Genomic DNA, 13,007 nt, shown 5'->3' with positions numbered 1-13,007 from the left:
GAACACGGTACCCATGGCCGAGAAATCAACGACCGGATTATTGCGGTATACCATCAATCTAGCGAATGATGAATTCTCATTAAGCAAGAATGAGATGTCACTAGAGCAGAAGGATTTCTATCCCGTCTGCAAGATAATATCGCGCTTACTTATCGCGCCTCCCGCGCACGGCCAAAAGAAACTACATGCAGGGACCGCTTTTCCGACTCGACACCATTTTGACGCAGTACTCGAATCACTACGACTTGACAAAGATTGCGCTTGTCGGAATCTCTATCTACTGATGAAACTCACTTGCGCACATGCTGGGTGCAGCTCTTTCAACACGCTTGAATATGTCTTCGTCGCCCTCGCTGGCTCCGTCAAGCTCTGTACCGAAATTGCCTACCTTACACACCCGTCTACTGATAAGGTAGTGGCCATGTCTGTGGACCCCTCATACTAAGCTATGTACAATTACATCAAGTTGAGCTCCATCACAGATAAGTGCACTTGAGCAACCTCTTTGTGGGTTTCAAGATGATCTCGCAAAGCAGCGAGATGAGTGCATCCGGTCCCATGGTACTACTAGGCGAACATGCAATAAGGCTCCTATATGATATCCCATGATTGCGGCACAAACATCCACTGGTGCCGAGGCTTACAGGCACGACCTCCGCGAGCGGCAACCTTCCCACGATTGGCAGGTCTGGATGCGAGGAGGGTTCGATCAGGATAGTCTCGCAACGTACCCTTAGCTCAGAAGCAATCTTCCTTCTCGCCAGTATCTGTGCCACAGGAGCGCGGTAGCCGAGGATGTTCGGCAGTGGTTTGATCATGCATGGGCTAGACTCTCGAGTGATACCAATGGCGTCTACAATTTCGCCATATATTGATCTACTATAGATATGTGCTTCTCTCATCGGCTGCGACATTGGATATTCGACCGGGCGTTCGTATCCTGGACGTCGGCGAAGCAAATCTCGATACAACTCATCCTTGGGACCCAGCTATATTGAGTGGCGTGTCGAGATGCGAAGCGAAAGCGAAAGCTCAGTAGTCCAAAGTGCTCAGCCGGCCTGACGTCGTAGAAAAGGGTTCCCCTTCTCCCTTGGAGCTGAAAAAGATCAGATCAAAGCCATACCGACGAAGCTGGTCAGTACTGGAACCCAACATGCGCTCGCTCCTTACGACACTCGTCTTATCATGTGTGGTCACTTCCGTGAGAAGCGCGTTCGTCGACCTGTTCAGCAGTCCCTCGAGAAGTGATTACGGCGGCTGTGATGGTCAAACAGACCTGATCGATACTTGGCTTGTTGAAAGCCTGACGTTGGCCGATGCTGGTCTCGAGGCCGTAGCTGATTACGATTCCGACTTGGTCGTTCGATTGATGTTCGACGCTTTCTTCGGACAGAAGCAGACGGGGGATCGCGAAATTTTTGATGTCGTCTCAGGTATATTCATATGTTATTCGTATTCGCATGTCACTCTTGGTTCGTTAACACTGGTACAGCAAACTTGAATCAAGTCGCCAGCTTTCTGCAGAAGGGCCTGAGCGGTAACAAACCATGGTTGTTCTGTGACAGCAGCTGGCTCGTCTGGAGCGAATGGCAAGACGTCGCAAAAGACGCGAGAGGGAACGATTTGCTCATAGATGGTGCCCTGGTTTCTCTGCAGGAAGTGGATGACGAGCGATATTCCAAAGCCTTTAAAGCTACAGATCCTGTCCAGGTGCCGTACTTTGCTCCGGATGTCAACAACTATCTCTTTGCATCCGACGTGAAGGGCACCTCTTTTTGTGCATCGGGAGCAAGTCTGGCGGGTACCCAAACAGAAGCTGGGTTCAAATCAGTCACGTTGTGTCTCAACAACATCCTCCGCACACCGGAAATTGCCACCTTGGACACAAACACCGTAGGAAGGTCGGGGTTAAGTCTAACCAAATTTTTCCCGAAGAGCGCCACTTTGTTCCACGAGCTTTTCCATCTGGTCAGCGGACAGCTCGAAACGGAGGACGTACCTGGCTGTAAGTTTCCACCTTCTACACCCTCTTGTCTCTTCGCTTACATTTGCCGATTTCCAGACCGTTACGCGGACGTTGCAGCTTATGCAACATCCCCCGATGACATACCGTACCCAGAAGAGAAGGACCCCAAGACAGCTGGGTATTACAACTCTTATAATCCAGAAATCTACGTCTTTTTCTGCGTTGCGTACCATCAGTATGTAGCCAGTGGCCGAAAGTGGAAGTTTACAACGTCGAGGTCCAGCGCCGTCTGAGACCAGAAAGGGTGCCAGATGCCGATGTCATGCTGTCGTCAACATATATCGTGGATGGATGGAGCTAGCTTGGAAAATCTCTCGATCCAGGCATAGATGGGCATGGCAAACACCTAATCCTATTCGCTTGTGTCAACTTAGGCAACACATAGTTCACTTACTAGAATTGGCCCTTTTGGAGATGTTTCTGCTCGTACATGTCATTGTTGTTGCGAAAAAAAAAAAAAGACTGATTGTACAGCAGAAGCCAAGCCACTCTTAGTATTCTTTTCTTGCGACTACAAGATCGAGGATCATTGCAAGATCAACCGACGTATAGGCTATCAGATGACAGCTTTACGTATCACAGAGCCACAAAGCTACAGAGTTGCACATTGGAGAATCTATGCTGAGGTGATATATTGTACGAATTATCTAAGTCCGGGTCAGTCGACTCCTACGTCTAGGCGAGGGTCCTCGGCGGAATGCTCTCCATCCCGGTGCGCCATCTACTCCCAGGTCTTCGTCTTCTGAATCTTCCGGATCTTTGTATCGGATCAAATTATCTGGCGTGTTTTCCGCTAACCAGGCCAATGTGGAGTCGATGTTGTCATCCTTATCACAGGCTTCGAACGTAAATCCATCAATGTCAATCCGGAGGCGTTGTAAGCACAGGATACCGCGTAGTTCAGAGAACATGGCTTCCCACGCTTTGTTGTCCTCGAGGCGGACTGCGTATCGAAGCGACAAGTCCTGTAGATCGGGTACGGAACGTCCCAGAAAGTGCAACACCTGAGGCGACGAACCCCAGAATACCCCGAGACAAAGCTTCTTGACTCTCTGTGGATTGATATGTATCAGAGCATCGGTTAGCTGTATCCGATCCTTGGCTGTCCCCGGGAAATTTGACAAGGAGAGATGTTCCAGACAAGGTAGCTCGTCAATCAAGGTGAACAGGTCGAAGCGCCTTGACGTATCTGAGAGCTGGAGACTCTGGTCTGAGATCTTCAGTCCAATCTCAAGATGTTTGAGATGCAGGAGGTCGTATCCGAGATTAAGAGCGAGTTTGAGTTGGTCGACTTGAATTCTGTCCACAATCATGGCAGCCAAAGGCGTACCACTGTCCCTGACCGCTGAAAACACAACTTCCGTCATGCGAGTTACCATATCAATCTTCTGGTACTCCCAAGCGGGTCGAATGCCCATAAAGTTGTCTTCGAACGGGTCCTTGTCTGTGAATCTCATCAGATCCTTGCGACCCAGAACTAGGGATGGATCCCGTGGCCATTCTTGCACCTCGATACGTGCAACTCTGAGATTCCGCAGTGCACCTGTGAGCTGTTCTCGAAATCGCTCACCACGCACAAGTTCGGCGCAAAGATTAGCAGCCTCTTGGGTTGGCGATGAGGGATCGGGAAACGGGCGAGCAGTTTCGCTCAGAACGCGCAACTGCGGTCGAGTCCAAATGTCTCGAGGTCGAACTTGCGTCTCGCGGGCACCCCAGAACTGGTAGATAGAAGAGCATATGCGCAACTCGCGGACATGGGCATTCAAGCGTGGTTGTGTTGATATCTGCGTCAAGATGTCGAGGGACGCAGACGTGGGTAGTAGATGCAAACGACTGAAGAAGCGATCGCCAAAGGTTGCAAGCAGAGTGTCGTCCAGATCTTTGCAGACGCCACGCAGAGTCTTGATTTCATCTCTCGAGAGATAGGAAGTCACCTCTAAGACGATCTCCCGTGGCAGATCCATGAAGCAGGCGGTGTGTTGTCGCGATTCAGACAAGTCTGATGGCAACCTTGTTGGAACTTGAGTAGATAGTGAGCCACCCATATTTTTTTTTCCAACGGTGCAACTGGAAAATCTTGGATGTGATGACCATGGCTAACAAATAAAGAGTCGTGCTTCACATTATCTGCTCCTCGCTGGAGGTCTGCGCACGGCTCTCGGGTGTGGCACCTCTCATTACCCCAGGCTAATTCCAATCTGTGTTATCAACTCTCCATTAAACTATCGCACTGTACCGCGGTTCGTGTACGCTACAGTATATGAAATACTTATCTTGATTAACAGCGCAATTGGTCAGCCATCCTGATCTTGGAAGCTGGTGACTGTCGGGGTGATCCAAGCCTATACCGCGTCGGAGAGTCGCAGATCCGCCGCTCTTTCACTTTAAGAATGTCACATATAATGCATTCTTAGCCATCAAGGTGCAAAAGGCAGGGACGATCATCAAAGTTACGAAGCAGCTGCGACTCACACTTTTGCAACTATTCATGTCACTCATTCCTACCGATTTTTCATCAGACAGCATTGTACAAGCATATGTATTGCTGTTCGTGTGGTTTACTTACAGAAGACTTATTGACGTTTCTGTTCACCATTCGCCAAACTGCTCTTCTACGCCGTTCCGAAGAAGTGGTTCATCACTAACTCGAAGAAAGGAGTGGTTAGTGAAAGAGGAAAACAGATGCGAGATTGAGCTCGAGCCACAGGACTATTCAAACACCTCGAATCAGGGACTGAGTCTGAGACTGAGAATACTTGTTGAAGACAACAGTTCATTCATAAAAATACATAACGACAAAAGGAAAAGCACACCATTAATTAAGATCTCTGGGCCAACAAATCATCTCTTTTCTATCTGGTTGATTCTCTCTTTGATCCCCAGTCCAAATCATGAGTGCGACTCAGTGCGTTGCATACTGCCACCCATAGAGGACCTGCTGCTCTTCTTGGTGGTAGTGGTAGTCGAAGACTTGCTACCAGAAGAAGCAGCAATCGCACGCATCTGCGACGCAGATTCCTCCTCAAAGCGCTCGAGTTCGCGGCACTTGGACTCGTACTTGGAGTAGACCTCGTCGCGCTCGCGGTCGGCAGAAGCCCGGGCAGCAATGGCCTGTTCCTTTTGCTCACGGGCTTCACGCAGCATGGCGCGCATGTTTTCGAGCTCGTACTCGAATTCGGCAGAGCCGTCTTGGGTGACGGTCTCGGTGACCTCTTCGAGCTCTTCGCGAGATCTGCGCAGCTCCTCGCGGAGACCCTCGCGCTCGGCACCGCCCTCGTGGATCTGGGTCTGGAGGATGACGATGCGGCCCTTGAGTTCGACGAGCTGGTCGGTGAGGGTAGTGTTCTTCTTTTGCCAGTCGAGGCGCTCACGCTCAAGACCCTTGACCGTACCGTTGAGGTTTGTGATTTCGGCACGGGTCTCGATGATGAGTTGTTCGGTTTTCTGAGCGGTCTCGGTGAGGAGGTTGATCTGGCGCTTGTGGGCGTCGACTTTGCCTTGGGCGGTGATGAGTTCGTTCTGGAGCTCGTCGCGGGTGATGATGACGAGCTTGTGTTGCTCGCGAGAGTGCTCAAGGGCTTCGTGCTTCTCGTCTCTTTCGAGCTCGGCACTGCGGAGGCGGTCTTCGTAGAGGGAGAGCTCGCGTCTGAGGGCGTCGAGTTGAGTGGTCTTCTCGAGGAGGAGAGTCTGGACCTCGTCGTGTCTGGCAATGGTGGACTTGATCTCACGGTTCTTAACATCGACGATGTGAGTGAGCTCATCACGCTCGCCCTCGACAGTGCGGAGGGTATCCTTGAGCTTGCTGATGTCACGGTTGGACTGGCTGAACTTCTCGGAGATGATGAGAAGCTCGGAGCCAGACTCCTCCTCTCTGCTGCGAGACTTGCGAAGCTCTTCCTTGAGACGGTTGATCTCGTGGATCTTCTCGTCCTGGTCGAGCTCGTACTTTCTCAGACGCTCGGCAGAGATCAGCGCTTCCTTGCGGAGTGTGTCAAGGTTGGTCTGAACCTCCTCGAGTCTGTTGCTGATCTCTGTGCGCTCCTGGGTGACTCTTTGAAGGTTACGCTGATAACGGTCGGCATCTTCTCTTGCACCATCTCTGTCATCCTGCATGGCCTTGAACAGAGTCTCATGAGACTGGTACTCGGCCTTTAGACGGTCAATCTGAGTGCGGAAGGTTGATTGAAGCTCTTGCTGACCAATGAGCTCGTTGCGGAGACGGTCAATGTGCTGATCACGCTCGGATAGCTTGTTCTTTTCTGCAGCGAGTCTGTTGATGGCGGTAGTAAGCTCAATGGAGATGGCGCGGACCTTCTCCTTGTGCTCAACAAGTTCACCGTCGTGTCTGTGGTTGTCTTGCTGCTTGGTCTCGAGCTCGTAAGTGACCTCTTCGATCTGTTCACGGAGCTCCTCGCGTTCAGCAGCGAAGTTGCGGCGCTCTGCGGCCATCTGAGACCAGAGCTCCTTCAGGGAGATGGCTTCCTTTGAAGCATTGGCGACCAGATCCAGGAAGGCAAAGAACTTGGACTCGGCATGGGCACCATTCTCAATGGCCAACGAGTTGCGGAAAGACGAAGAAGCCAATGAGCTGCGGCGACGCGATGCACTCGAAGTTGAGCGACGCACGGCGCGGTGTGCAACTGATGAGCTACCAGAAGCGGATCTCGAAGAGTAGTCTCCGCCCACATTCGAGTACATGGACTGAGATCTGCTAAGGACAGCATCAACAGGGAGGGCAGCGCGAAGCTTGTCCATGCTGAAGCTTGCTTCGACGGGGGAGTCTTGCTTCTGTTCGACTTGAGGTTGTTCCATGATGAGATTTGTTTGGTATAAAAAGTGTAGATGAAATGAGATGGAGTCATGGCAAGAGATTGACCAGTTATATAGCTCAAGCTTAGGGATGGCATTGCATCAATGCTTCCATTGCATGTCCTCATTGACGTCGTCACCTCAGAGTTCATCCAAAAGTTGCTTGACAAATTCGGCTAGAGATGGGAAAGTCGATCTGCAGTGGGTCTACTCTACGAGACCAACTCTCCGTAAGCGCGGGAATTGATTTGCAGATCATGTCTTTCAGTACAACGTGTTGGAAACTTTTGGAGGTTGACAACACAAGGGACTCTGGCGTGCTCGTACGCACATGTCAAAGTGACATAGTGACATCAGGTTGGAGCTGTCTTGCTAGCTCCATGGTCGTTCACCCGAGCTCCGTCGAAGTAGGTACAGTACATATGTCGAGCTGAGATCTGACAAAAGCCACCACTTGCAAGTCAGCCACTGCATTGGAGTTGCGGTTGGCAGTACTTGGTCTTAGTATGGCCGTAAATCCAGCTGTTTCCCGGAGGCGATGTCAAGAGCATGTATCGAGATTCGACATATGTACCCTTGCCCATGCTCCGTGCACGCACCCTACACATGCTTGAGCACCATCTCTTCGACACAACCCGATTGAGCGACCGTGGGGTGTCTTGAAGAAGAGTGTAGATCAGCATAAGCCTCTTTGGGACGTGTGGGGTAGCGTGCAGGGATTCTTTGGTAGATCGGGCCGTGCGGACCAGCCCGATAACGTATAGCGTTGATCAAAAGCAAGCTGTCGTATCCACCGGTTGACATCAAGTTGCAGGTGCCTAGTTGTAGCTGCGCAATAGCGTGGTCGCCATCTTGCAACGTCTTCGATTCGTACTTTGCACGCCTGCATGTATGCACGCTCTGTTCCTGGACATTTTAGACACGACGCTCAACGTTCGTGCTTGTGAATCGATCAACTCTTGACATGAGTCGACATGTTTGTAGCATGATCATCCGAATGTCAGGTATTCAACTAGTGTGGCTCTGGATTTGGGTGAACACGCTTGGTCTCCGTTCGTTCCCAAACCAGACAACGTTCGGCTCGATCCTCGTGGGATAAGCATAAATCCTCGGAAATGTTTCCTGGGTCCAAAACGTAGATCGATGGTTTCCACTCCGTCGTCATCCCACCACTTTGGCTCGGCTCTTTCCTGGGACGACGATCGTCGAATGAGATGTTCTACCACTCATCCGCACCCCTGTTATATGAATGAGGGGTAGGTAGAGAAATCCATGTAGGTTCGGGCTGAATTATGCAGGCGTAAGGTCAATCGTGAGACTCATTGTTGCTATACTGTTGTTTGGAACCAAAGCAAAATACCGCAAGCTCGACTGCGGTTCGCTCCTCCGCTCGTTCGGCCGTAAACGTAGCAAACTCTTCGTCAGGGTCTCGTCACATATAATCAATGTCTTGATGCGTCTAAGACTGGTGGATCAAATGAAGACGATCGCCTATAGGAGTGATCCACTGAGCTATGAGTCTTGCTGTTCTTTGAGCGTAGCTCTTGCGAAAATCACAACTTGGAAAATCCTCTGACTCGAATCCTGCCTCCAAGCATAGTGTGGTTCGTTCCGAAGGGAGCCCGTGGAATCACGGAGATGATCGCACAATTGGTTTCAAGGCGAGAGCTTCGGAACATGGGCCGAGTCTGGCAAACAGAACCGTTTGCGAACATGACATACTTGTCGTCGCTCTTTGCGTGTGGTAAACGTGGATTCGAACGAGGGTGCGAGTAATTGCACTTGTACCATTGATTCGTGCTGATGTTTGGAAAGAAGGAGCCGGAGATCTTGTGAGAATGGCAAGGCATTCGCCAGATCTTGTAAATCTCTCGTAGTGATCTTCACGGCTGAGCGTAACTCGATGGTTGGAGCAGGTATGGTCCGAGATGCGGCCCACAGCATTTACGTTCCCTGTGCAGATGTTGCAGAACTAGGACCTTGTCGTCATGTACTTGGTTGATAGGAAGATTTGATCAGAAGGTTGTCTGTATATTCGTGCTGCTCTCTTGCCCTTGTGGCCGGGCCGCTGTTGTGATATAAAGGACGATAGTGGAGACAGCCGGATAGTCGAAGGTTGTCATGTATGCAAGGAATCGGCTGGCTTTAGACAGTCATGTACCATCCGTTTGAGACTTGTGTAGGATGCATCACCAGTCGGCCGTGCCTATTGGTGCAAGAGATCTCAGATCATGATGCAGCATGAGTTCATGCAGCTGTATTGCTGCATTCTCGATAAATGCGAGACCCTGTCTGTATTCGCAAAGTCCACAGGTCCTCGTCGAAGCTTTCGGCAAAAAGTCAAGTTGATAGTCAATCGGCTCCCGAGTCTCTCGGCACGGTTCTGGGAGAAGGATGCAGACCCTTGGACCGTGTTGGTGCATTGACAGAGCGAAGCGGGCAAACACTGGATGGTCAGCAGACAGGCTGTTATGCCTTTAAATCGTGTCCCATTTGGTTCCGAAAGATAGTCACGCCGTGGATTTTCGTGTTCAGGTATTGTTGATTCTATACCATCGTCTCGCTCCGGGTGTCGATGGCCTTTGTACGACGTTTTCACGGGACCGGTGCAAGTCGCGTCTCAATTCTTTCAAATGCCTTATCAGACAGACACCTGGCTGGGTGGACATACACATAAGGAACACACACCGAATCGATGGTTTTGAAGTGTAACCGGTGCTGGTTGATGACGCGTGTGAGTTTAAAGCTTGCGTGGTTTCTGTGGATTCTCAACTTCGCGCTCGCAACTACGACTTTTGGCCAGATTTGAAAACTGGATTATCTCAAAGAAAATGATACAAGACTCGACAACACGTATCTCTTGGAGTTTTCGATGATGGAATATGGGCAACGAAGCGTGTAGTATGTTGTAGCTCACGACAGTGCCTTCGGAGGCCGCATTTCGCGATAGTAGAAGGAAGTTCAGGATATTGCGATTTGTCGTGTTCAGACTAAACATAAACTAATAGAGCTTCTTGTTGGAAGACAATCAATCCACGAAATCGGGTATCAGAGGCATCAACAACCTTGTCTGAGACGCTTGCTTTTCAGGGTAGCTAGATTGGAGCTACAGATACCCAGATAGACTAAGCTAGAGCTGTTGTGTAGGATAATGCCACAATCATATGGCGATCAACCCAAAAACCACTTGTCGACAGTAGCACCCTGTCATGTGTATTGCCCGAAGTTCATCCACGCCTTGTCCTGCGAATCAGGTACATTGATCATTTTCAGTTGTGGCTCCCTGTCACAAGTCATTCGCATTACCGTTGAAGACGACGAAGCTTTGAGAACAATCCGAACTCTGATATAACCATGTCCGTCTGAGCTGAATGTGTGGTGGAAGAGAGTTGTAGGTATGCGCCGACGGTTGAAGCTTGGCGGTGGAAGACGGTGGTAGTGACGTTTTGTGGCACGGACGGCGTGATGGGCGTCGTCTCGCGATACCCCAGAAGCAACCGAGGACGGTGGGCCGGTTGTCCTGCCTCGTCTCTGCCTTGTCTCAGCGCGTCCTTTGCTGCCCGTCTTCTCCCCTGTGCTCCCATCGTCTTGCATACGCGCCGCATATCCCACCATGTCGCTTTTCGGAGAGTCACCGCCGCCGACGCCGGCCGCCCGCCAGAACAAGTCGTCGCTGTTCGACGACCATGAACAGCCCGCTGCTCGCAGCACCTCCAACAACTCGGGCTTGTTCGCCGAGACGGGCAATCCAGACGACGGTCAATCGCCCTGGGACTTTCCCGTTCCCAAGAAGCAAAACAGCACCCGCCAGAGAGGAGACTTGATCAAGACACTGCTGCCGCCTAGCGACGTCCCCGAGTCCTACGTCAACCTCTTTGATACCTTGCTGTCCCAGAGCACTGCCCACGGCGCCATTACCCTCGCACAGATCAAGACGCTGTTGTCGCAGAGCAGCATTGGACAACCCGAGCAGTCCAAGATTCTCGATCTCATTAGCGCGACAGATGCCGACAACTCACGTGTCCTAGGCCGCGGCGAGGTCAACGTTGTCTTTGCTCTTATTGGACTAGCACAAGAGGGCGAAGAGCTTGGTTTGGACGCTGTTGATGAGCGCAGAAGACAATTGCCCGTTCCCAATCTGCCTTCTCTCACCGCCCCTCCCAAGCAAGAGCAGAAACCTCCACGAACTCCCACTGGTCCTCCCCCTCAAGCAGACTCGAGTGCCTCACAATCTCAGAATCTCGAAACTCCTGGCTTCGGCTTTGGCGACGATCCCTGGGGAAGTCCTTCCCTGCACAAAAATCACCACCACGAACAAGCTGCCGCCCCCTCGTACGCTCAGGCAGCTGCTCCTTCATACCCCAACGGTGGTGTCAATGGTCGTGCAGACCCTCCCCACGTCCGAACGACCAGCAATTTCACAACCACTTCCGTCGCCGACAAGACCGACTCTCCCTCCACCGAGCCTTCCTCGTTCGAACCTTCGCGACCCACAACGGCCGAGAGTGGTTGGGGTGGTTATTCTGCCTCGAATGACGGTTTCAATACTGCTCCCGGTAACGAAGGCTTCGGTGAGCCGCAGAGCGAAAACAACCAAACCTCGGGTAGCGTGAGAAGACCCCTCGGCGTGTCTAGATCCAGCGGCGCGACGGGACCTGAAGAACTTGTTACGGTCAATGTACTCGAAGAGAAGGAAGGCATGTTTTTGTTCCAACATCGCAACTACGAGGTATCCAGCATCAGGAGGAACAGCCGTGTCATTCGCCGATACAGCGATTTTGTCTGGTTGTTGGACTGCCTGCATAAGAAGTTCCCGTTCAGACAGCTTCCTCTTTTGCCGCCCAAGCGTGTCGCCAGTAAGTCAAACGAGGCCTATTTGAGCCAACAGAGCTGACGGACTCACAGTCAACGGCAAGCACATTGCTGCTGATAACCTATTCATCGAAAAGCGAAGGAGAGGCCTGGCACGCTTTGCAAATGCGCTCGTCCGCCATCCCGCTCTGAGTCAAGACCAGCTTGTCATCATGTTCTTGACTGTTCCTACGGTAGACGTTCGGCCCCTGCCCTCTGCATCAATTGACCTTGACTAACTGTTTCCAGGAACTTGCTGTATGGCGAAAGCAGGCTTCCATCTCTGTGCAAGAAGAATTTACTGGCAAGCCTCTTCCCCCAGGTCTCGAAGACTCGCTTCCTCAAAACCTTTCCGAGCTCTTTGACACGGTACGAAACGGTGTGCGCCGCTCGACCGAGGTTTACATAAACATGTGTGGCATGGTCGAGCGACTTATTAAGCGTAACGAGGGCCTCGCAAGCGAATACATTCGTCTCTCCATGGCTCTCGGTAGCCTGACAGAATGCTCCGCCGATACTTACGCCATCGACACCAACGAAGTAGAGCTGTTGAACGGTGGTCTCAATGGCACAGCCAAGCATCTCTCCACCAACCAGACTCTCCTCGAGGATGAGGCTAGAGCTTGGGACTTGGGTGTTCTGGAGGACCTCAAGCGCCAGCGTGATGCTTTGGTCAGCATGCGGGACATGTTTGACCGTCGCGATCGTTATGCGCGCGACAATATTCCTCAATTGGAACGTCGCATTGCCTCGAACGAGAGCAAGCTGTCTGGCATTCGTGCACGACAGGAGTCTCAGATCAAGCCTGGCGAGGCCGAGAAGGTCGAGAGCGCAATTGTCAAGGTACGTGCTATTCATCCAACACAAATTGCTTCTTTACTAACAAGGCGCAGGACAAGCAATCGATAGTCGACCAACACGCTCGTGGCGTCTTCATCAAGGAATGTGTTCGCGATGAGATTGTGCACTTCCAATCATCTCAATATCATGTCAGCAGAATGCACCAAGAGTGGTCGCAAGAGCGCGTCAAGTACGCGGAGTTGGGTGCAGAGAATTGGAAATCATTGAGCGAGGAGCTTGAGGCCATGCCTCTTGGTGATTGAGAGGCAAAGCATTCGACAAGCCTCTGTAGTTATATATCCCTCTAGTGTAATATTTGCTTTATCATTGTCAGCCAGAAGATACACCACTCGATCTCTTTCAATGCTGCAGTTGCTCCTTCCTTAGATGAATTTGCCAAGCAGGGGCTCTAGGATTCACATGGCTTCCATGTGTTGTCGCCAGTGATTTGTTGTCAGCTCTGACACTTTCGAGAACGCCA

At 51.3% G+C, this 13,007-nt stretch overlaps 4 protein-coding genes across 4 annotated transcripts; 2 read left to right on the top strand and 2 right to left on the bottom strand.

Annotated features, from left to right (window-relative positions):
- Positions 1 to 1,153: 1,153 nt before the first annotated feature.
- M436DRAFT_60164 (uncharacterized protein) lies at positions 1,154 to 2,259 on the top strand (the record flags this gene model as incomplete). The annotated part of the gene is made up of 3 exons (XM_013576711.1): positions 1,154 to 1,433; positions 1,493 to 2,005; positions 2,063 to 2,259. The coding sequence occupies 3 exons, from the start codon at positions 1,154 to 1,156 to the stop codon at positions 2,257 to 2,259; spliced, it is 990 nt and encodes a 329-aa protein (XP_013432165.1).
- Positions 2,260 to 2,673: 414 nt separating this feature from the next.
- Positions 2,674 to 4,071, bottom strand: M436DRAFT_78075 (uncharacterized protein; the record flags this gene model as incomplete). Its single annotated transcript, XM_013577020.1, has 1 exon — positions 2,674 to 4,071. One exon carries the CDS (start codon positions 4,069 to 4,071, stop codon positions 2,674 to 2,676), a length of 1,398 nt encoding a protein of 465 aa, XP_013432474.1.
- Positions 4,072 to 4,999: 928 nt separating this feature from the next.
- On the bottom strand, positions 5,000 to 6,685 carry M436DRAFT_27181 (uncharacterized protein; the record flags this gene model as incomplete). The annotated part of the gene is made up of 1 exon (XM_013576073.1): positions 5,000 to 6,685. A coding segment is annotated over one exon (1,686 nt), but the record flags the coding sequence as incomplete, so codon positions are not given.
- A 3,763-nt stretch (positions 6,686 to 10,448) lies between these two features.
- Positions 10,449 to 12,789, top strand: M436DRAFT_78073 (uncharacterized protein; the record flags this gene model as incomplete). Its single annotated transcript, XM_013577019.1, has 4 exons — positions 10,449 to 11,691; positions 11,741 to 11,880; positions 11,936 to 12,529; positions 12,580 to 12,789. 4 exons carry the CDS (start codon positions 10,449 to 10,451, stop codon positions 12,787 to 12,789), a joined length of 2,187 nt encoding a protein of 728 aa, XP_013432473.1.
- Positions 12,790 to 13,007: the final 218 nt, after the last annotated feature.

The sequence above is a fragment of the Aureobasidium namibiae genome (genome assembly GCF_000721765.1).
Source record: "Aureobasidium namibiae CBS 147.97 unplaced genomic scaffold scaffold_1, whole genome shotgun sequence".
Taxonomy (NCBI): Eukaryota; Fungi; Ascomycota; class Dothideomycetes; order Dothideales; family Saccotheciaceae; genus Aureobasidium; species Aureobasidium namibiae.
Note: the sequence above shows the minus strand (reverse complement) of the source record. Positions and strands in the feature narration are given on the sequence as shown.